General features: G+C 41.0%; 1 protein-coding gene across 1 annotated transcript in view; it reads left to right on the top strand.

Moving 5' to 3' along the window:
• Nucleotides 1-25,417, top strand: part of SLC25A21 (solute carrier family 25 member 21) — a 2,418,593-nt gene that overhangs the window by 2,267,527 nt on the left and 125,649 nt on the right. The window contains exon 8 of the mRNA XM_044074218.1: nt 10,620-10,672. Within this exon, the coding sequence (XP_043930153.1) occupies nt 10,620-10,672 (53 nt within the window). The remainder of the gene's footprint in view (nt 1-10,619; nt 10,673-25,417) is intronic.

Below are 25,417 nucleotides of genomic sequence, written 5' to 3'. Positions count from 1 at the left end.
AAGTATATATGTGGCTTTGTCTTTTCTAATAAGGCTCAAGGACTGCAAAAACTACAAGCACTGTTGGTTATTCCCAGCTGGTTATTTTTCCCATCACTGTCCTATTACTTGATCTGCTTTTTACACTTGATAATTTTGAAGCTGCCCACCATTACTGTAAATTGATTTATAGAAGCTCCTCCCGTTCTACACTGCTGTAGATTTTGAATTATTTATTAGCCTTTCCTTGTGCTTATTTTGAAAAAAAGTGCAATATGCCTTTCATTGTCTATTCTACTAATTTACTTGCTCTAAATTCATTATTTAGCTAGCTATAAGATAAAGTAGTGTATTTTTACACTCTACCAAGCACTTTCCTGTTTTTAAATCAAGAGGTCAGTGGATTTTCCATCTAGTGGCACTGGGTTGTAGCCTGGTCTATATAGGTTGGGGAAATATACTAGAGATTCCTGCATGTAGTTGTTTTATTGACCGAGGGGCTTATTAAACAGCTTACCTTGTTTTTAGTGCCTTTACAAATTCTACACAATTGAGTGGTTCTTGCCTCATTTTTACAAAGTGAAGTACTTTTATTGAATGATCACACCTTTATAAACTGCTTAAAGTACACTGTTGTTATCTTGAATTACTTACTGCCTTTCCTTAAGTTTAAATTTGCTTTGTGATAGTATTTCACTCTAGACATTCTTTTACTATGTCTTTACATTAGGAGGACTGGAAAAATTCAGCTAGTGGCAGTAGGGTTTGCCTGGTCTATCTGAGTTTAATAGCACACAAAAGGGTTCAAAGCATAGTCACTTTAAGGGCCAGAGGACTCAGTAGTCAATTTTCTGTTTTTCCAGTGCTGGTATAAATTCAGCAAATTTGCACAGAGCTGCTTACCTTGCCAGTGCCCTGTACAAATGCAAACATTTAGAAGTGTTTCTTATTTTCATTATACTGTGAGAGATTAGTGTGCTATTTATTGTTTTTTTTTTTCATTTCTTTAAAATTTAAAGTTGCATTTTCAACTGCTGAAAGGGCTGCTGCTCTGCACTGAAATACATTGTATCTTGTGTTTCTTAGTTAGTATTAGGCATCCTTAACACTTGGGCTACAAACCAGTCATTTTACATTAAGAGAATCAAAGTCTGCATTCTTGTGGCAATTGACAACTGATTTCACCTGTCTTAGCTGGGAATTGCTGGTGGAAAGCTTATTGTGTGCTACCTGATTGGCCTTAGGACATCGTTAGTGTAAAACTAGCTTTTTTCTGATCATATATAAACCTAGCATTTGCATGAAGATTCTCTTCATGCAGCGGCAGTTACTGGTGTGTTGCATATTCGCAATCACCAGAAGCTGAAATTTCCCTGTAAAAAAACACCTCAGGACTTTACCTCAGTCTTGCATTATTCACAAGCCAACAAGTTTGTGTGGTGAAATCTTTGGGCCTACAAGTTAGTGGATGTGTATGCCGCCCAATTAATGGAGGGACAGTTAAAATCACCCGAGTATGGTATTAGGTTGGATGGTGAGAGATTTTAGTAACTTCAGGTATGGTGTATGGATTTGTATTGTAAATTATACATTTAGTTAGAACTATTTAGGTCTACCTTACCTAACTGTAACATCCAAAGAGCGTCTAGTTTGGGCACTAGGTAGCATTGCTGGTTAGATTAGCTGCAGATTACACCAAGTAAACACATTTTCCTCATTCAGTTGCAAACACCCTGTACTCCTACCACTTGCAAGTGCACATTAGGACCTGCAACCATGGATGGGTACTTCCGTGTTATCTCTGCATCCAACTTGGTGGACATGGGCATCCTGAGGCAATGCAGCAATTGCCTTATGTACACTGACAACCACTTAATTCTTGAATAGACAAATACAGTATGTGGGAGATTTAGTTACACATTGACACTGAAAGCTAGATTCTTACATACAGACACAAAAAGCAATAAACAGGTTGTCAGCGACTCACACACATCACTCAACACACCCACAGAGGACCACGCACACAGACGCACATGTGCAGATGCGCTCAGATGTAATGTTCCAAAACCTCAAAGGCCTCTCAGGCATAGTAATCAGAAACTCTGTTCGGAATGTATCTGACCAGACACCTGCTGCAGCTTGAAAGGCCCCAAAAGTTCCTCACCAAAAGGATAAAGGGTCTCAAAAATATGTCTTATGCTGCCCGACTGAAAGAACTCCAGCTCTATTCAGTCTCATACCGCTTGCTCAGAGGTGACCTGTGCCTGACATATAAGGCCATGTCAAACCCAGATTTGATGAATATGCTTCACCTCAAAAAATCTAGATCCCTCAGAACCACAAGGGCGGGAGACTTAAACCTTGACACGGTTATAAATAGAACGTGCTGGAGGGACAGATTCATCACCCAGAGACTCCCTATGCTGTGGAACAAAATCCCGGTACATGTGAGGCAGAGCACCTCTCTGGTCTTGTTCAAGAGGAATCTTGACCAATGGATGGGAGATTGCAGATATACCCCAGGGATTACTTCAGCGTCACTGCTTGACAGAGGCACAGCAAAATGATAGGCATAGTTTTTATTCAAACTAAAGGGGTGGCGAAAGCCACATAACTATGGGCTAGGCTTATAAATGCCCTTGGGCAGATAGCCTAGTATGAACCTATGAACCTATGAACCTATGAACACAAACAAGACAATTCTCATCACAACACATAAAGCCACATCTCATTGTGGCTTAACTTGCAAGCCCATAGGGTGAAACATTCCACAACCCAGTATTCTGGATAGGAGACTCCATTGTGAAACATAGTGATGTCCCTCTTACCAGGCTGGATAAAGCAAAGGTTATAGTTAGTTTCCTGTCAGGGACCAGGATCTGCCAGATCATGAAAGCACTCAGGTCACTTACCCTAAGAACCAGTATGACTCAGTCATAGTCCATGTGGATGTGAATGACCTGAGACATACCTCCTTGGATTATTTGAAGAGAGAAATGATTGAGCTAGCATTAAGCAGCATTCTACCGTCTACAAGGATGATGCAATAATACCAGAAAAAAAAATGATTGACTTTAATAATTGGCTTAGTTACTGGTGTCATTCCAAAGGGGTCCAATAATTGTCAGCCTGGGAGGACATGGTTAACAAGCCATCCTGCTTTGCCAGGGATGGTCTTCACCTGTTACCTTGAGGCTTTTGAATATTGGCTGAAACATTATCAACCCCTATAGTGCCTTTTTTAAGCATTGCCAAACAGACAAGCCTTCCAATGTAACAAAAGCTAATCAGGACAACCTAAAGATGTTACTGCTCAGCACTAGGAGTCTCAACAAGATAAACTCCCTAAAAGCTGTCCTCACCCTGGAGAATGCTGACATCTGTGCAGTTACTGAAACATGGTTCAAAGCCATGGAAAGCACTCTGGCAGTGCATGGCTATAACACCTTTCATACGTTCCAAACACCCACTGAACATGAAAGAGCAAACGTCAGAGGTGTATCTATCTACATAAAGGATAAGCACACCTCAAGGTTGGTCAAACAATATGACATACTTGAGCTACTCCATGTCCAGCTAGCCATGGGAAATATCCATTGCCATATTCTTGCTAGCCTCCCACCATAAAGCAGGAAATCCATACACCATACCTGAAGTTACTAAAATCTCTCACCATCCAACCTAATACCATAATCATGGGTGATTTTAACTGTCCCTCCATTAATTGGGTGGCATACACATCCACTAACTTGCAGGCCCAAAGATTTCTTAACTTTGTAAATTCAAATGTCCTAGAGCAGCTGGTCTCACTAGGGGAACAAATATCCTAGATCTGGTACTCACAAATATGAGAAAGTCACTAAGGCCATAGATAAGGCTGAGACAGTACATACCACCTGCCTCAACCTGGCACAATTCCCCACTCGGATATTATAAATAAACTCACAAAACTGGGCATAAATCCCTACCAAACCAGATGGATAGCCAACTGGCTCACTGACAGGACAAGTTATTAAAGTGGGTGAATCTAGATCTGGCAAGAGGCCAGTTACTAGTGGTGTGCCACAGGGCTCAGTGCTGGCAGCACTTCTGTTTGGAATATACATCTCTAAAGTCAAGGCTAATGTGGAAGACTTTTGGATAACAAACTGTGCCGACAAATGCAAGCTGGGAAAGTCATTGAATCCCCCAGTGATGTAGATATCCTTTAGGAAGGCCTAGATCAGACAAGTGATTGGTACCAGAACCATGGCCTAAAGCGAAATGCAAAAAATGCATTACCATACCCTTTGGGAAGTAAAATACCCTTGAAAATTTACAACATCAATAGCACACCCCTAAGAATAAACTCAGAGGTGAGAGATCTAGGTACACAGAGGGATAGTAGCCTGAACTTTGACTGCCATGTGTCCACAATGGTGAGAAATCCCTTCTATGTGGCACAACTTATAAGTAATGGTATGACACCCAGATCCAAGGAAATTATAGTCCCGCTGTACTCAGCCCTCATTAGATCAATAATCAAGTACAATGCACCATTTGGCATTTACTTGATTAGGCACTTACAGTAGCTGGCGTGACCTCAGAGCTTCCTCACAAAGAAAATATAGGGTGTAAACAGTATGTCCTATTTGGATAGACTAAAAGCCCTATCCCTTTACTCTGTCTGCTACTGACTGTTAAGGGGTGACCTACAAGGTTGTCACAAATCAAACCCTGATGGAGCTCCAACACATCCACAAGTCAAGCAGGATGTGGGTCACCCAATCTATTTATTTAACATTTGTTTGACAGGATAGTGTGACTGGACAAGTGTCCATTTTCAGTGGCGTCCTGGGGAGAAAACTCCATAAGTTTACAGAGAGAAGAAACATTTACAAAAGAGACATTACAGAGTAGTAGCATACAGACTGTAGACTTTACAGCAGTTATTATACAATCAGAGGATATTACCCATTTTGGTTGAAAATACAAGTGTACAAAATATACAATGAGAGTAGATAAGAACCTGGTAGAGCATTGCAAGAATCTCTCTCTCTCTTTTTCATGCGAGATCTCTTACGCAAGCTGGGATTTCAAGAGAACATTCAAAAGTCTTTCTTGATTCTCTCACACAGGATTGTGCTCCCGGGATGTCAATTGGATACCTTAGTTCAAAGAACTTTTCTTCCAGAGGAAAAAAAATAGATCTTCATTTAGATCCCACTCAGACTTTGGTCATTGCAAGGGAATATCTCATGTTTTTGGATCTCATGGCATCTATGATTCTCATAATACTCCTGGCAAGACTTCACATGAGAAAGATACAGTGGTGTCTGAAATATCTTTGGCCCCATCATCAACACAGTTTATCTTTTCAAATATTAGTGCTGGGATTTGTAAGAAGAAAGGTCTTTTGGTGGAGATACCTGATATCCTTAAATTCATGTCTACTCTTCTCCTTCCCTTCTTCAAAGCAGTCAGTCACCACAGACACTTCTGACTTTGCATGAGGAGCAGTTTCAGAAGGAATAAAAGTGCAGGGGGTCATGGGACACCAAGCACAGATGCAACCACATAAATATGAAGGAGATGCTTGCCCTAATCAAGGTGCTCAACTCTCTGAATTATCTTTACTCTCTGGGATCTCTTCAAATTGTTACAGAAAATATGACAGTCATGTGGTACATCAACAAGTAAGGAGGAAACAGGTCTTAGCCCTTTGCAGCCTAGCCATGTTAGCTTGGGATATAGCTCCACAGCACAATCTCACTCTGTAGGCATCCTACATTCTGTCAGAGCAAAACTGTATGGCAGGCAGCCTGAGTAGGACAAGGGCAGATCCTCATGAAAGTAACCTAAATTACAGGGTCTTTCAAAATTTGATCCATCTGTGGGGTGTTCCTCAAGTTGACCTATTTGCCTCCTCTCTCATCTGGAAAAACTGTGATCCAGGACTCCATGCAAGATGGTCTGGAATACAGATGCCTGTTCCTTTTCTTGGACAGGAATGTTCCTGTAAGCTTTTCACTGATGTCCATGTTACTTATGAAGAAGAAATTCTATCAGGGTCATTGTGGTGACTCCTTTCTGGTTCAGGTAACTATGGTTAACTGTTATTATGGAAATGGCCATGGGCCCTTACCACAGGCTTCCTCGCAGAATAGATCTACTCGCAAAAGATCAGGTGTGTTTGATATACTCCAACTTCAATCAACTTCAACTGACTGCCTTGATGATATAGGGTATTAATTTCCTTTAGTCACTTGTTTACTGAAGATGGATGAAAAAAGCCTGCTTCTGGAAAATCACATACTAGTAAATGCAAAAGTTTTTCTAGTTGGTGGCAACAACATAACCAGCACCCATTCAGGTTTTACAATATTTGTGTGAGTTACTATCCTATGGGTGTTTCTCACTCCTTTGTCAAGGTTAATTTATCAACCATTTCAGCATGTTTGCCTATGGATCCTCCTGTTTGAATACATTCTCATGCTAAAATGTTTTTGATATGGGTTTGCATAAGAGGCCTCCAAGAAAACAGGATGCCATTTCTTGTGATCTTATCTGCCAGGGCCTTGGCTTCATTTATGGCTTTTTGGAAAGGGTTGGATTCTAGACTCATCAGTTTGATCCTCTATACATACATTTACAAGGCATTACAAACTTGATTCCTTCTCTACATTTAGATCAGCCTTTGCTAGGACCATTCTCCAGGGACTCCCGAACCCTTCCCCTTCCACCTCCCATAAGACTACTGCAACAGTGATTAATATGATGAACATAGTACAGTTGTGTAAGCAAACTTACCATAACAGTAGATGTTCAAATGATCACTGCTGCAGTAATCACTCCCTCCCTCCCTCTATCCTCCTTGTTTTTTTTTTTGGTATATTGTTTTTGACAAGGTGTGGGCACTTATTTTTTGTTGTTGCTAGCATTGGCCTTTCAGGGCTCAGCCTCTGTGGCTCTGCTGGCATAAAAGCTCTGAAGGGCTTGGAGCCCAAACCTGTTTTTTTTAGTCAACTCAGTTCAAGCTGCTTGACAGTTTGGGCATGTGGAAGGTGCCCTGAAGCTTTGGAAACTGGCCAGCTGTTATATCATTGTCAGGATATAACCTAGCTAAGGCTACTGCAGATGTGATCATTTGAACAACTACTGTTATGTTAAGTTTACTTGTATAACTGTCTTCAAATAAAAGTCTACTGTCAGTGGAAAAAACACGTCATTCAGATTTGGTTATTGAGCTCTTAGCCACTTCTTAGCTAGTACTTAGTATTTACTTCCTGTACACTTTTGACTTATGACAGATGTCATAACCTTCAAGCAGTCATGTAAATCTCTCTACACTGTAAGCTTTATCTATACAAACTATGCGATCACCTGAACAGTGTACCAGCTATAACTTTCAACAACTAATTTCTTCCTTATTCCCAAACTTTTCTCTTCCAGTTTATAACTTTGCCTAAAATTTTCTGCTCATTTCCAAGCTCTCTTGCTATCTCTCTCTCTGTCTCTACTTTTCATTTTATCTTGTACAATAACCTACTCACAATATATCTAGCTTCATGTAACAGTCTTCTTTACATCCTGCTCTAAACTTCAACTTTTTTCTGTATCAGAATATATAGTATTTTATATATTCTTCAATGATATACTTACTGTGTTTGTACCACATTTTATATATATATATATATATATATATATATATATATATATAAACAGTTTAACTCTTCTTTTTTATGTTCTTTGTTTTGATGTGCTGTTCATGGGTTTCTTGTGAAAATGGGATCTGCTCAATCGGGTGAAACCGATCACCAGAATGTAAATAAATAAAATAAAGGAACAGTTAAGCAGTACAAAATAGCGCATAAACCATACAAGACAGTATAATATAGCATGGAACAATACCTATATTATTGGTAAGGGAACCATGAAAATAGTTACAAAACAGTAAAAAAAAAACAGTGCAACCCAATGCAGTATAGCACAGTGAAATTTTTTTACAAAGCAGTGCAATGCAGTACAATATAGCACAGTAAAATTGTTTACAACACAGCACAAGCCAATACAGTACAGCATAATACAGTGCAATAGTATGCAGGACAATAAAAGCCCAGCATCATAGAACAATACAGTGCAGTATGATAAGGATCAACTGAACAGCAGGCATGGCTGTCACAACATACCAAAGTAGAAGATGTCCAGTAAAGTATGAGTGCCTGATCAGCAGACAGAAATATTACAATGCGTGCTCAACGCTCTACAACTTTATTAGTGCATGACTCAACAGCAAACACAGATGCCGGAGCTCAATATTCCAGAAGCCATAGATACAGCTAAAACCAACATTTCTCAAGTTGATTAATACAATAGGCAAAATGTCATAAGATTCTGCAAGCTGGATAATGCAATAAACAAAATGTTAAAAGAAACAGATACAATAGCAATGGGTGCCTCAACACGGTACTCAACCTGGCAACACCAGGCTCAGGTGCCACAATATTAAATACAATACAGAAAAGTGAAAGTAATGCAGCAAGGTGTGTGATACCATCATAGAAAGGATACAGCATTGCAATGGTGTAGTACTGAAGGGCAAGAAACTGTTAGCCACAGTTGAGAAGTACACAGTCAGAGGGATAGCTAACTAATTTTGTGCCTGGTGTCTGAGATCTGGCACCCTCAAAAAAAAATTCTCTTCTCTGGATTTGAACAAAAAAGTAAGATAACCTCTTTTTTTCTTTTAAACAGCTTCTTGCTACATTTGTTTCTGATTGTTGTTATGCAAAGAAGAGTGATTAGGATTGGGTGATCTGTCACCCCCAAACACATTGCAGCCAGGGTGGCTGCCATCTTCACATGACCCTAGCAATACTACTATCACAGCAGGTAACAGTAGTTAACAATACTCAGTCTATAGTCACTGTCAGACAGAAGCTGCTGCAAACTTCCATACACAACCAGGCATAGCCAGGCACTGGTCAACACTACAGTTTACTAGTCCTAGGAATAGAGTTAGAGGAATAGGACAGTTTACAAGTCTAGTTCTTTCTACTGTTATGTGCAGTCATACCTTTTATCCTTGGTGTATTAAAAAATATTGCACTAGCCTTTAAAAATCATAGCAGAAGGTCAGAAAGAAGTGCACTTTCTTATTTTTCATAATAGGAAGTCATCAGATTGTAAACCCAATATAATTAATGAAAATGAATCTTTGTGTTGGCTTGGTTCACTTATTTAGTAATTTACATACTGCTAAAAGATTCCAACTTTTTGAAGAAAATCTGAGAATCTAAGAGCAAGGCTAAATGTCAAAGTCAGTATTGTAGTACTGTGCCTAAACGTAGCAACTGGGCAGTACTTTGTTGTATAGTCCACAAACACACTGTTCTAAGTGCAGCACTTCCTAGATGGTATGTGACTCTTTTTGAAGTCTAATCCAGTGAGTTCAGCGCATGTTCGTTGTGTTGCAGCCCAGCATAGTAGAGCAGCAGCATCTGTAAATACACCAGATTTAAAGCAGACTACAAGAGCACACGGACCAATTAAAGTTAAGTCTGCTATATAAGCAATAGTAAGTTCAGGCCCAGAAACAACAGCAGTAGCTCCTTCTCTCACTGCCGGAGACCCAGCTAGACTAGATTTAGATGTGAAATTACTGCCCCTCAAGGCAGGACTTTCAAATCAACACTAGTACACTCAAAAGGTTACTTCCCAGATAGCATGGAACTGTTTTTCCAGTTGAATCTGTTAGCAGAGTTAAAAGCAATTCTTCTCATGGTGCAACCCAGCATGGTAGATTGACAGGGTCCACAAACACATCAGGTTTAAAGCAGACCACAAGAGCACACTGATAATTCCTGTTTCATTGTTCTACTTGTGACAGTTCCATGCAGCTCTGAAAGGGACATTTACATCTTACTTAATTTGTTTTAGAAGCACCATTTTGTGAAAATAGTTAAACATAGTCTCAGTTAAAAAAAAAGGCATACAAAATTTTGACAGCAGATTATGCATATGGATACTGCATGTTATCATTGACAGCCTTGTAAAAGAAAACAGGTTAACAAAACATTTTGTAAATATGTGTCTGCAAACCTTAGAGAAACTCTGAATAGTCGTTTCATCTTAATTAAAAACTTAGGAATTTATTTTACTTTCAATACTTCCTTGTGTTTGTCCTGTTCATACAGAGCAGCTGTTCGCTGAGATGTTGTCAACATCCTTTAGTCTTAAAAATACAAACCATCTCACTGATTAAAAATATATTTTTGATTGGGCAGGATAACAACATACTGTAGTTTGCTTAATCAAAGGCATTTAACCATTCCTCTCTAACCCCAGAGAAAGAAGAGAAAATAATGCATTTTTTTATTATTTTGAAAATAGATTCCTCTTTCCTTAGAGTAGAATATTTGATTTTTGTGATCAGATTTGGGGTTGCCATGATGTAGTTGAAGTTGGCATAATGGTTGATGTGCTTACCTCACAAATACTAGGTACAGGGTTTAATTCTTACCTTTGATCATGTTCTGTTTATTAGCTAGTCATATAATAGTCTACAGACTTGATTACTGAGTATTTACTTATGACCCTGTTAATATTTTCTTTATGAAGATTAAGCAACAGAAAATAATTTTATGTTTCTGCTTTCCTAGGTTTTTTGCCTTGTACAAAGGATTAGTCCCCAAGATTATGAGACTGGGCCCAGGTAATATCCTTTATGTTTGTTATTTATTTTCATTTTTCATTTGTATTATATTTGTTACATTTTTATAATATATCTATTTATTTATTTTTGATGAACCTTTTTGGCTTATTGACTTCTACCTGTTATCCAACCATAGTACATGTCCATTATGTCACATATTTATTTTAATGCAGTCTCAACAGGCTGAGGTTTTACCTCCCAAGGCTAGAAACAGTTCTTATATTATACTGTCAAAATAAAAATGGCTTCTACTTTTTTGCTGCAGTGGTCACACTGAAAAGTTGGACATCTCTCCACACTTGCACCAGAGAGCAAGATCACATTCTATTATATACTGTTCTTCAGAGCAGCAGTGGACTGTTAAGGAAGACACTCTATGATCCATCCTTCCTTGTTTTTCCAGACTGGCTAACAGTTGCTGCTGGTACACTGTATAATATGGTAATCTTGACCTCCCCACTGAGCCTCTTTTTAAGTATGAAAGGATGTCTTGTTTTCAAAAGGATGACTGTTGATCTCTGTGCCATGCAAACTAATAACAGATGTAACCAACCCTGTATATTCAGGTAATCTGACCTTGTTAGTAGGATGCAAAAAAGGGTAACATTCTCAGACTTGTAGAAATGTATTTTTATTTTTATTTATGCATTTTTATTACACAGCACATCATCCTCTTTATTTGCTATTTAATATCATAACCTCAGTGTACTGACAAAGTGGAAAATGACCCACATTTTATACTGTGTGCACTTACGCATACTTAAAAACTGCAGTATTACACAATCCTCCACCTAGAACACAAAAGACTGAAATGTGGAAAGTCCTGTATGATTTCACTAATTTCATCAGTTTTGTCAGCTAATCTCCCAAAGTAAAATGCCTCTGCTCTGGTGATGTGTCAGCTGATATCTCACTAGAATGCTTTTGTGCAGGGTTTCAGTAGTTATTTTATCTGGTGTGGATGTTTTTTACTGCAGACTAAGGGATTCGCACTGCTGTCTCATAGCACTTGTTTCTGCAGTTTTTCTCCTGGCTGGATCGGATGCCTTCTTTGTGGAGTCTGCCTGTCTTCCCTCTGTTCATATTGTTGTTAAGAGATGCTTCAGTTTCCTCCCAGTTACATGCCAACAGGTAAATTTATGATCCTCTAAAGTGTCTGTTACTCTATGTGTGTCTCTGTGTGCATCCAAGGATAAACTGGCTTCCCATCCAGGAGTCATTCAATGCATTACATCTGCAAAGTGCCTGGATTAGGTATTCAATGGTTCCCCATGACCCTGAAAAGGATTACGCAAGTGTGACATAATTACTCCTAACCAACATTACTCGTGTCCAGCAGTGCCTAAAACACCTTACTTTAATGGTAAATTAAAATCCATAACTTCTACCTTGATAGATTTGATGGGTGTCCAGCTTTGACTACAGATGTAGCAAGAAGAAGGAGTGACTATTTAGGTTCTCAGTGCAGGTGCAGTGAAATGCTTGTAATAGTGTTCTTTTTGTCATATTTTAAAGCTTTTCAGTGCACTTCAACTATGCTCTGCTTACCACTGAATTGGAATCACCTACAATGCCAATTAAATGCACACAACATGGCAGCTGAGACTGGAAATCTGTTTTCATAGAAGGGTATGCAGGAATTGGGACTCTGTTTTATTCACCATTGGTGGTATTCATTTTCAGCATAGTTATAATGCTCTGGAGAGCTGAAAAACTAATGTGTGAAGAAAGTGGCATCTCATTGACTGACTGTACTTTCTATACAAGCTGTTGACTCTGTCGACGCTGATGAAGAAGATGCTGATGTAGACTGGGGATCAGTTCATGCCAGCAGAACATCCAGTAATAAGAATATTGCTGCTGCATCAAGTGTTGTTTAGGCTACCATGTTTAGGGTCACTTTGACAGTGACATGATCCAAACAGACCACTAGGAAGTCTTATTGTTATCTGATAACAATACTGTTAAGACTATATCTGATTCATACTGGGGAACGTGAATAAAAAAATGAAAGGAATGCTCGTAGTCTGTTTTGCTGAGTCCAATATTCATCTTCACCTCTTTCTAAAAATAATACTATATCAGTATAGTTACTGCAGTATATTTTGCAAAGACAATGATTGTACCTAATTATAATACTGGCAATGATGTAAACAAGTAGCACTGTAACAATGCAGATGATTATGTTTAACAGTCTTCGGATAGTCTGACAAGAAATAGTTTATTTCAGTACTGAGGTTCAAGTCTCTCAAGTGCGTAGCTCGATGGGATTTGGATTTTCTGAGGTGCAGCATGTCCATTAATTCCGGGTTGGACATGGCTTTATACGTCAGGCACAGATCGCCTCTGAGCAGGCGGTATGCCACTGAGTACAGCTGGAGTATCTTTAACCGGACAGCATATGGCATCTGTTTGAGCCCTTTGATCTTCTTGGTGAGGTACTTTTTCGGTCTTTCCAGTTGCTGCAGGTATCTGGTAAGGTACATCCCAAAAGGGGCATTGTACTCAATTATGGGCCTGATGAGCGATGAGTAAAGAGGCACGATGACCTCCCCTGATCTAGATGTGAATCCCTTCATGATTAGGTGGGCTATATAAAATGTTTTTCTAACCACTTTGGCCACGTGGTTGTCAAATGAGAGATTGCTATCAACTTGGGTCCCCAGGTCCCTAATTACTTCTTCTGTACTTAATGGATTACCACCTATGTGGTAATTTGTGGGCACTTTGTTTTTGCCAAAGGGGATGACTATACACTTTTTGGCGTTTAGCTTGAGGCCATGGCTCTGGCACCAGTTGTCTGTTTCTATGAGGGCCTTTTGGAGGATGCTTGTGTCCGCTGGAGAGTCGATTATGGTGCCCAGTTTGCAGTCATCTGCGAACTTGGTCAGCCACAGTCCTTCCGTGGTGGCCTGTACCTCCGAGAAATATATACTGAACAAGAGAGGTCCCAGGACTGAGCCTTGTGGGACGCCACTTGTAACTGGTGTGGAGTCTGACATGGCTCCAGCAATTCTAACCATCTGGGTACTGTCCTTGAGCCAGTTTGCAACCCATCTAGTGACATAGGGGTTTATATTTAAGCTGGTGAGCTTATCTATAATGCCCGAGTGGGGTATTGTGTCGAAGGCTTTTGCGAGGTCCACGTAGGCTGTGTGGACCACCTTCCCCTCGTCTATGGCCTTGGTGACTGTTTCAAAGAAATCGACCAGGTTTAAGAGGCAGGATCTGCCCTTAACAAAGCTGAACTGGGTAGGATCCAGTGTCTGTACGTCCCCAATATCTTTATTTATGAGGTCCATGATGATCCTTTCCATAGCTTTGCAGACCAAGCTAGTCAGGCTTATGGGGCGATAGTTTCCAGGATCCGTTGAGGCACCACCTTTGTGGAGAGGGACCACTGTTGCTGTACACTACTCTTTGGGTACATATCCTGTAGTAAGGCTGAGATTGAACAGTAGTTTTATGTTTGGGTTTAGCTCTTCTTGGAGTTCATGTAGGACGCAGCCCGGGACACCGTCTGGTCCGATTGATGTTTTTTGCTTTGGAGAAGGCAGCTCTTACCGGAGCATCTGAGATGTCAGGGGGGCAGCACTCTGCTGGGATAGATATTTTTCCTTTTGGTGGGGGAGGGGGAGTTTGCGCTGAACCTGTCAGCTAGGATGTTGGGAATGTCTGTGGGTTCGGTGTATTTTTTGTCATTTTGGACTAATTCTGAGCATATCTGGGAATTCCCACCCAGGTTCCTAACATAAATAAAGAAAGCTTTGTGATTATCCTTAGCGTCCTGTGCAGTTTTTCTCTCGAAGCTGATCTTAGACGATTTTATGAGTGCCCGTCGTTTTTTGCTAATACTGATCAGAGATGCCTTCACTTTTTGGGATTTTGCTCTATCATGTAGTAGCTTCCTCCTTCTATTGTATAGTTTGTTTATGGCTGGGGTCCACCAGACAGGACGTCTGCCTTTGCAGGATTGGGCCTTGGTTTTATTTGGGATTGCATGATCCATGCATTCCTGAAGTTGTTCATAGAATGCGTTTATAAAGGATTCTGCGGTCTGGGCCGTATTTTCCACACGCCCGGGGGCTTTGAAGGATTCCACCTCAGTTTTGAGGAGTGTGAAATTTGCTTTAGAGAAGTTTTTCCCTGTGGTTTTCTGGGCAGGGTGTGGGGTCGGGATGTGAATATCCAGTGAGATTAGTTTATGGTCTGATCTTACCAGTGGGGGATACACTTCTGGTCTGGAGCATAGAGTTCCCATGTTGGTGATGATCAAGTCCAGTATGTTTTCCCCTCTTGTGGGAGTGGTAACAAGTTGTTCTATAGCATTTGAGTTTATAAATTCTAGGAACCTTTGGGCTAGGGTGTTGGAGCTAGAGTAATGCTCCCAGTCTATGTTTGGGTAGTTGATGTCGCCCAATATAATGGTGTTTGGAGAGACCTTCATATTTTCCAGTGTTCTCAGGAAGGCCAAGTGGGGTTCCTGGGTTTGGGAGGATGGTTTGTAGCAGGCTATAAACTGGAAGGCAGTTTTACCCACTGTTAGTTGCACATGGATAGTCTCTGATGCTTCATGCTGTGCCACCAACCGGGAGGTGTGGGTATCTTTGACGAATATTGATACTCCCCCTCCTTTTGTGGTTTGGTCCAAGTTTTGGGGCTGAAAAGCATGGTATGAGGTATAACCTTGTAGTGCTGGGGTGCTCTCTGGAGCCTTGAACCAGGTTTCTGTTACTGCACAGATATCGATGTTCTCCATGCTAAGGAGAGTTTTGAGTGTGTGCATCTTGAGGTTTAGACTTCTGGCATTGAGTAGCATTGCTCTTAGTTTCTTATCCCTTGTGATACCTATGGAGGTGCGTTTGTTGTTTGAGCCTTGCCTAAAAAAGGCACTATGGGGGTAGCATGAGCCTTTGCCAATATCCGAAAGCCCAGGGGTAACAGGTGCAAGCCGTCCCTAGCGAAGCATCGTGGCTTGTCGAGCATGTCATCCCAGGCTGACAGGCATTGGATCCCCTTTGAATGACACCAATACTTAAGCCAATTGTTGAAATTGATCATCTTGTCTTCATATTGTGGCATCATTCTTGGTGTGGGTAAGATGCTACTCAAGGTCAGCTCCTCTATGTCTCTTTTCATGTAGTCCATGGAGGTACATCTCAGGTCATTCACACCAGCATGGACAATGACTGAGTCATATTTGTACTTGCCTTGGAGTGACCTGAGTGCTTGTGTTATGTGGCGGATCCTAGCGCCTGACAGGCAGCTCACCATGACCTTCTCCTTGTTCAGCCTGGTGAGCGGGACGTCAGTGTGCCTGACGATAGAGTCACCTATTACAAGTGCATCAGGTGTGTTGTTTAGCCTTAAGGGCTGTGAATGTTCTGCACACTGGCTTTGTGAGCTATGTGTTGCACATGTTTTGTTTTGGGGTAGCGGTTGCTTGGGTGTCAGCTTTGGAGGTCTCTGGTGCTTAGGCAGATTTTTATTTATAGCCTCCGAGTATGTTTTTGTGTGTTTATGTGTTTGGTTTGCTGTCGTGGTAGGTCTGTGTGAAACTGGAATTGTAGTGAGTGTGGTTTCCTTCTCCTCCTGACTGGTTACGCCTGTACTGAGTTGAGAGAGCTTAGCCTCCAGTTTGGCTATATGCTTGCATCTCTCACATATGTTGGAATTTGTTGAGAGGAGAGGGTTGTCTGTGTACATGAGGCAGTTGTAACATTGCCCAAGATTCCCAGATTCACCAGCTTGACCGGAGAGGAGATTGACAACTGACCTTTGGACATGCTAGAATAGTATTGGGAATTCCTTTATAATTGAAAAAAAGGGCCAATGGGGAACAAGGTACTCAAGGGGAGTTTGTGAGGGTGTAGTGCTTTTAATTTTTTAGTGCTGACTTAGTGAGCAAGTGCCAGGTAACTTAAATGCAATGTGTTACAGGTGACTTAAATGCAAAAACAACAAACAGCAACTTTCTTTCAAATGAAACAAGGAAATAAGTACAGTAAGCAATGCAGATATCACTAGGGATCCACAGAAGCACTGAAAAGCCGCGTTTTAGGTGGAATTAGTGTTTCAGGGAAATAACAAGCAAACAAACAACAAGCATACAAACAAAGCTAGATTCAGCAGGCCTGGATCTAGTCTATGCTACAGCAAACAAGGTGTACCAATTTCATTAAGAATCAGTTCAAATATGCAGGCACTATAAGCCTTTAACCAGAAATTCCCAGCTCAGAAGGGCAGAGTCCAGCCTCTCCTCCCACAAGAGTGCAGACCACGAACCCTCTTAATGTAAAATAACTGGCCTGAAGCCCAAGTGCTTAAAACAGAACTAATACACTTTTAGAATAACAGACACTGAGCCCTCAATCAGCAGTTCCCAACTTAGAAGGATGTAAGCTACCTGTCCTGCCACCACAGTGCAGGCCACAAACCTTCCTAATGTAAAACAACTGGTCTGAAGCCCAAGTACTTAATTCAAAAGACTTAGAATGATAGCTACACTTTAATCAAGTTATTACCAAGTAGTATTAAATACAATTGAATACTTTAAAGAATGCCTGGATTAGTGCTCAAGTTATACAAACAAAGCTAGATTCAGCAGGCCTGGATCTAGTCTATGCTACAGCAAACAAGGTGTACCAATTTCAGTAAGAAGCAGTTCAAATATGAAGGCACTATAAGCCTTTAATCAGAAATTCCCAGCTCAGAACGGCAGAGTCCAGCCTCTTCTCCCACAAAAGTGCAGACCACGAACCCTCTTAATGTAAAATAACTGGCCTGAAGCCCAAGTGCTTAAACCAGAACTAATACACTTTTAGAATAACAGACACTGAGCCCTCAATCAGCAGTTCCCAACTTGGAAGGATGTAAGCTACCTGTCCTGCCATTACAGTGCAGACCACAAACCTTCTTAATGTAAAACAACTGGTCTGAAGCCCAAGTGCTTAAACTAAAAGGCTTAGAATGAGTTACACCAAGCAGTAATAAATACAACTGAGTACTTTTAAGATGATGCAAAAGCAAAACAAAGTAGGAAGAAACACAAACACAGTAAAAGCAGATACATTTTTTTTTTTAAGTGGAAAGAGAGAAAGGAGTAGCAGAAACTAAGCTGATAGGCCTTCTCAAATGTTCTCCCTGTACTGGGTAGAATGAGGTAATGACACTAGACTGGGAGGAGGGTCCCAGATCAAATTTACACTAGGGGCGGGCAACTGCAAAGCCACCAACTATAAAAACACTATACCAACAGCGAGAGAGGGTGGGAAACAAACTGCAGAAATGTTTCTCACAGCTGAAAAGCAGCAGTGAGCCTTTAAATGAAAGTTTTAAACAGCTAAAGGAGCCTCTAGAAAAAAGAGTTTAACAGCAACAAGTTATCAGAAACAAACAACCCAACAGATGCTTAATAAAAGTGGACAATTTCCAGTTAATACCTCACACACAGTGAAACTAGCTAGAAAAATACACAGTACACAAAGTGCTATAAATTACAAAGAAATGAACAAAATAATGAAAAAACAGGATACTTAATGCTATATATTATAGCTCCGAGTTTCCTCAGTGTCTTTCCTTCGATCAGCTCAGTGTGAAATGGCAGAACACTCACAACTGAGCTTCTTAGGTAACAGAAAGTTGAAACCTGAGACAGCTTTTAAGAAAGAAATCTCAAAAGAACCAATGAGGTGCTTAGTCTAAGCTGTAGACCAGGTGACCTCAGTCAGCCAATGACCTCAAACAATTCTCTCTCACTGAAATGCCTAATGGCTTTGGCTAAACCAAGATGTCCCTGAATATGTGCTCAGACACACAGCCTCCACAAACACTAGGCCCAAATATAAGCCTGAATATGGAAATGCTACAAATATCCCCACTTCTTAGAACAAACTGCAGAAATGTTTCTCACAGCTGAAAAGCAGCAGTGAGCCTTTAAATGAAAGTTTTAAACAGCTAAAGGAGCCTCTAGAAAAAAGAGTTTAACTGCAACAAGTTATCAGAAACAAACAACCCAACAGATGCTTAATAAAAGTGGACAATTTCCAGTTAATACCTCACACACAGTGAAACTAGCTAGAAAAATACACAGTGCACAACGTGCTATAAATAACAAAGAAATAAAGAACAAAATAAACAAAAAACAGGATACTTAATGGTATATATTATAGCTCCGAGTTTCCTCAGTGTCTTTCCTTCGCTCAGCTCAGTGTGAAATCCTGTAAACTTCTTTTCAAAAAAACACAAACACGGATCAAAAACCCAATTCGTCGAGCAGACACATATCTTGAAGTGAGGCCATCATGAAAAGTAATTTAAATAGTTTATTTTAAAATAATAGCAACCAAATTAAATGCATTTCTAGGGGGGTCAGCCCAACCCCATAGTGACATTGTGCTTCTAATACCCTGTTCTTAAGTATACTACCTCTGAGATCGCACAAACATGACAACAGAGAAACAATCATTGTTATGTTAAATTGATTGCTGCCACTGCTTCATGCTTGGATGGTCTTTACCACAGCAAGGCATTAGCATACTGAAGTACTGCTTAGTGACTGGGCACTCAATTACCAACAATACTGGGCAAGCAGCACCTTTGATGAGTGGGACTGAATCAGTGAGAATTTGGTCAGTTATGGCAAGGTGTTCTGATACCACATTAAGTGGTAGTTGAACTTTGTCAGTTTTTGCCCTTTGCTCAGATTGGTGTGATCAGATATGTGTAACCTGCCAGAAAGAGATCACTGCATGGAGATGGGAAGTAGTCTGAATGAAAAAAAAAAAGAAACTGAAATTATTTTTCTAAGTTCAATTAAGGTGCCTTACTTCAGCACAGTCAAATTACTGGAGCGTGTGATCAGTGAAGAGATATTCTTGATGTAGTAAGGGTATGTAATGATTGGATTCAGTCAAGATGTGTTTATTCTTGGAATCTCTGGCCAACAGTCTTTGTGTGAAGGGAAATTAACTATTTGCCAGAATAATAAGCACTGCATTTTTATTTTCAGATGGTTTCTGTTGCTTCTTAAGGATGGGGTATTTTTTAAAGAAGGAGTTTATTCTAGATAAGTAAACAGTGTGTAAAAGGGTTGAAATAATTTCTACAAAAATAATAATCAAAGGAGTTGTGGCCTATCATGGTTAGATAGAGTGAAGTAGAATGTGTGTGGATGGGATAGGTAGTTGGATAAGTGGACTGAAAGGCTTGTAAAATAAGCTGGGTTCTTAATCATTTTTATGGGTTAAATAATGGTGATTCTGACATTTCCTGATAAATTTCTTATGGAACTTACCAAATGGTTGGAGAAAGGAATAAAAGGGATGTGTTTTTAATGTAGTATCAAATCCAAAATTGAATCAGTTATTTGAGAATAGGAAGATGTCCTTCCATATGACTGTTGCTGTATTCCTTATGTAAGGGTTCTCCTGCCAAGGATAGCCCAATGTCCATCCAGTATACCAAAGCCTTTAATATTTACAGGCACTGTACATTACAGGTACGCTCCTCACATAAGGCATAGGGCATAAAGACATGCACATACTTCAGAACTACTTTGCCATCAGTCTGAATGCCATTATTGCACATCGGTCTGAATGCTTTTTTTCTGTGCTGGTTGCTGAGCCATTTTTCAGATAAGTGCCCTGTTTGGGTTCTTTCTTATCTTTCTCTTTTATTTTAGTGTTGTTGGTTTCATGTCATCTAGAAAGAAAAAAATGTCAATGTGGGAGACAGAGTCCCCATAAAAATCATCACAACCAGTGTCTCTTCCATCTGTGTGTTTCCCATGATCATAAGCAGTGTTCTGTTTCCCAAGTGTTTGTGCCCCAAGTCCCTACATAGTCCTCTCCTCCTTGTCTATTTACTTTTAAAACCATAATCTTAAGCTGTTGGCTCAGGGTGCTATAGTGGAGTCCTCCAACCTGTAGAACAGTCATCAGACAAGAAAAAGGCCAAACAACTCGGATCTGATGCAGCTGCTCCAACCTCCCCCTGGACATTTCTCTTGAGGCTAGTGAAAGCCTTGAGAATCATCTGGTCATTGCTTCAGATTCCTCTGCCGCAACCCCGTCAAAGGCCAGCATGGATATGACTTCACACTCATCCTTGGTGGCTTTCCAGACATCTGTTCCAGACATTAGGGGGAGCCTCTGCTGATTATATCCGAGGCAATGAGGAGGATTTCACAGATCTTGGTGAGAGAAGAAATTCCTACTGTGCTTATTGAGTGTCAACAAGGTTCCATCCCCAAATGTTTTTTCGTGTGGACATCACACAAAAGAAAAAACAAAAAAAGCAAGCATGTTTCCCTGCAGTTAAGGATTCCCAATGAGAATGGCAGCGTTTTTCTTATGGGTTGTTTAATGCTCTAATGGCTTTGAAGCTTCCTCAGGGGTTCTCTGTGCCTGCCACTCCCTGGTCTTCCACTCCTCTTAAAAGATCTATGGAGCAGGATTCCTCTGATGAGGATCAGGATTTGGGGGAAGGGTCATTAGCCTAATCTTCTCAGATCTCTTCCCCCTTGGACTGTGGTTCAGAGGAAGAGGATTCTACTAGTCCAGATTCCCCTTCAGAGGAACTCTGCTTTGGGGACACTATTACCCATATGATGGAATTCTTTAAGTGGGATTGTTCTCAGGTTTCTGATATCCAGAAGAGGTATTATGAGTTCCTCCAGATGGAGTCTCCCAAGCCTTCTGCTGTTCTTCCAGTTTTGGCTGCCCTCCTGGATACCTTTCGGCAGGTTCTGTAGCCATTGTTTCACAGTCCCCAGCTTGTAAGAAATCTGACAGATTTTACAAGGTGCCTGATTACTGTAAATTTCTGTATAAATGCAGGTCTGCTAATTCTTCTGTGGTGTTTGACTCCTCTGACAAAATCTCTCAGCTGTTGCCGTCTATTAAGCTGCTTCCTTCAAACAGGGATTGTAGGGCCACAGAGAGACTAGGCAAAAAGGTCTATACTGCTGCCACCATGTCTTTTAGGGCTATTAATTACCAAACTAATGTGACCAGGTATTTTTAACCCTCCTGTCTCAGGTTTCTCAGGTGATTTCTGATTTTTTTGATTTTGAGGGGTAAGCTTCGGCCCTTTTCTTGTTAAGTTCTACTTCTTAAGTTGCCCGCCTCTCTATTATATGCAGTTATGATGCAACTAATGTTTCCTCTCATGGCTGCTGCATTTGATTATATTATGAGGCATTACTCTTGGCATTATCTTCAGGCTTTGCTTGATGACATTAGGGTCAAATTATTGGATGCTCCTTTGGATAATAAAAATATTTTTGGTACTGCTGCTGCTGATTTTTAAATCTCCCCAGGATAAGGGCAAAGCCTTCTAGGAGTTGAAACATATTTTCGTTTCTCTAAGTCCAAAGTTTCACAGGAATTTCCCTTCCAAATTTGATTTTGTTTGCACAGTCTCACCTTCCACCCAAGGGTAAAAAGAGTTCTAGACATGTGTGTACCTCTGCTAAATCGACACAGACCCCTATTCCAAGAAAACTGCTTTTAAGGACAAGCCAGGTTCTAGCTGACAATTTACTTCCCATTTCTCATCAGTCAGGCTCCAATGTACCTTTGTCTTTCTCTGTCCCTTCCAAATTGGTTAAGGATCACAGCAGACTCTTGGGTTCTGTCCATTATCCACCAGAGGTATTTCATGGCTTGGAAATCTCTTCCTTTCTTTCTGTGCATCCCCCAACCTCCTTGAGAACATCTTCCACTCTTCCCAGAGGTTCTTCATTCTCTTTTGAGTCAGGGCACCATTCAAGCTGTGCCCCCTGCCCAGTAAGGAAGGGATTTTTATTCCAGAATGTTTCTGGTTCCCAGGAAGAGGGGCCACCTGGGGAACAATTCTGGACCTTTCTCAGCTCAGCACCTTTCTTAAGGTCCCCTCCTTTCAGGTGTTGTCTCTTCCAACTCTATTTCCTCTTCTTCTCCCCCCCCCCCCCCGGCCTTTCTGGTCTCTTTGGATCTCAAGGATGCCTACCTTCATATCCCCATCCATCCCCTTTTCAGAAAATGTTTGCATTTCTCTGTTTCTTCTTTGCATTTTCTGTTCTCTGCTTAGCCCTTTAGTCTCTCTACTGCTCCAAGGGTATTCAACAAATCTCTGCACTCCTGTCTTTGCTTTTTGCAGGATGAGAGGGATTCAGATGTTTCCTTATCTGGACAATCTGCTCATTCAAGCTTTATCCCCGAGGGTCTACTTCAGGATCTCCAGTTTACTATTCCTGCTGCAGAGTCTGGGGTTCACCATAAACTTTCAAAAGTCAGTCTTGACTCCTTCTCAGGATCATGTTTTCCTTGGTTGCACGATTCAGACCATCCCCATGCTGGCATCTCTGCCTACAAGTCAGTGTGGCTTCAACATTGTCACCCCACCGGACTTCTTAGTTCCCTTCCTTCCTTGTCTCAAGCTTGAGCTTCAGTGATGAGTACATCATCAGTTTCTCTCAACCTGGGGCTTCCTTTCCAGTCTCCAGTCTTGACTCAAGAGCTCTTTACAGATGCCTCAGCGAGGAGGTGGGGGCTTCCTTCAGCTCTCTCAAGGTTCAGGATCTCTACATCAGAGGTCAGAGCATATCAACATCAAGAAGATGAGGGCACTGCTTCTAGCTCTTCAGACTTTTCATACCCTCTTTCATCTTGGGCCCCTCAAAGTTTTCACAGAAAATACCACTGTGATATGGTACATCAACAAGCAAGGGGGTACAAGGTCCTACCTCCTTTGCAGGCTAGGTCTTCAATTCTGAGATCTAGCTGTCCAGCATCAAGTGACTTTTCAGGCTGTCTACACTTCTTCAGAGCAAAATCTAGTGGCAGACTCTTTGAGGAGATCCAGCACACAAGCTGACAAATGGATGCTTCACAGAGATGTGTTCCTGGACACTGTCCATCCGTGGGGTATTCCTCAGGTAGATCTTTTTGCCTCCCCTCTGAACAGACAACTTCCTCCTTTCTGCTGCAGAGTCCCACGTTCTCTGGCTTGGAAAGTGGATGCCCATCTTTTCCTTGGGAGGAGATTTTTCTGTATGCCTTCCCTTCCCCTGCTTCCAAGAGTCTTGTACAAGATCAGGCAGAACTCTTCTAAAATCTTGTTGGTGACTCTCTTTTGGCCTAGACCACATGGCCAGGGGAAATCACCACAAGTTACCACATTTGGTGAACCTTTTTACATAAGACAAGGTGTCTCTTATCCATCCTCACTTGTCTACTCTTCAATTGACATTGTGGGTGATAGGGTTTTGATCCCTTTTAGGCACCTTTTTCTGGGAAGTGCTTCAGGTTCTGCAGGAGGCTATTTAGCCCACTACTAAGAATTTGTATTTGTCCAAATGGAATATATTTTCTTTCTGATGCCTCTCTTGTCATCAGGATCCTCTATCAATGGAGGTTCCACTGTTCCTCTCTTATTTGTGTGATCTGCTCCATGCTGGGTTGGCGTATTCTTCAGTTAAACCTCCGCTATCAGCAGTCTCTGCTTGTCTGCCCTTGACTTCTCCTCTGGCCTCTAGGTTGAGGTCAAACAGTTTTGCAAAGATGTCATGCATATCAGGTGCCACAGGATCTTCCTGGGACCTTAATTTTGCTCTTGAAAAATTGCTTCCTTTTGAACCTGCTGCTTCAGCTTCCTTACAACATTGTACTTGGAAGACTGTTCTTCTTTTGACTCTTACTTCAGTCAAGAGAGTTTCTGAACTTCAGGTCTCATGGCTATCCCTCCTTTCTTAGTTTTCTACAGGGACAGGGTGTCTCTTCATACTAATCCTTCATTTATGCCCAAGGTGGTCAGTGATTTGTCCCTTAATCATTCTATTCATTTGCCTTCCTTTTTTCCTTTTTTGCAGTTACCAGTGAGAAGGTCCTTCACACCTTGGACTCGCATGGACAGCTCAGATATTAGTTGGATAAAACTAAAGTTGTTTGCAAATCTGAGTAACGTTTTTAATCCCAGGTCCTTGGGTTTAGCTGTTTCTAAACAGACCATCTATTCCTGGATTTCTAAAGCCATTTATTTTTGTTTTTCTTTTCATGGCAAATGTCTTTCATTCTTCAGCAAAGACTCACTCTACCAGAGCTGTTGGTTCCTCTGGTGCTTTTTTCAAAGGGCTGGATACTAATTCCTTCCTTGAGGCTGCTACTTGGTTGTCTGTCCGTACCTTCACTAAGCACTATAAGTTGGATGTTATTTCCAGGGCTAAAGCTGACTTTGCCAATGCTATCCTGCATGAGTTTCTTGAGGGTTCTTCAGTGCCATCCTCCTCCCAGGTTTCCTTTTGAGCTTTTGTACTTTCCCTTATGTAAGGAATACTGCAATGGTGATATGGTATGATGTACTACAGTTGTGTAAAATCTTACCATAACAGTAGATGTTCTTCTCTTCACTGTAGCAGTATTTTCTCCTTCTGTCCTGCCCACGCTGCTTTAACCTGTTCTCTTTGCCCTCCGGGTTGGGGGTTCCTCTCTCTTTTCTCTTTCTAGATGGACATGTTCCTCCTGGTCCCTAGGAACATTCTGTTCTTCCTGGAACTTTTCAGTTCTGAGGTATGTACATCTGTATATCACTTTATGGCCCACACCTTGCATGGAGAGCATACGTGTGACATACAGCACATGTAAATAGTAAAGGTTTGTTATACTGGCCTGACATTGGGCTATCCTTGGCAGGAGATTCCTTAAATAAGGAATACTGCAACAGTGAAGTGAAGCACATCTACTGTTATGGTAAGATTTTACACAA

This window comes from Protopterus annectens, chromosome 6.part0 (assembly GCF_019279795.1).
Source record: "Protopterus annectens isolate FY-2018-M chromosome 6.part0, PAN1.0, whole genome shotgun sequence".
NCBI lineage: Eukaryota > Metazoa > Chordata > Ceratodontiformes > Protopteridae > Protopterus > Protopterus annectens.
The sequence above is the reverse complement of the archived record's forward strand: the minus strand, read 5'-3'. Positions and strand labels throughout refer to the sequence as shown.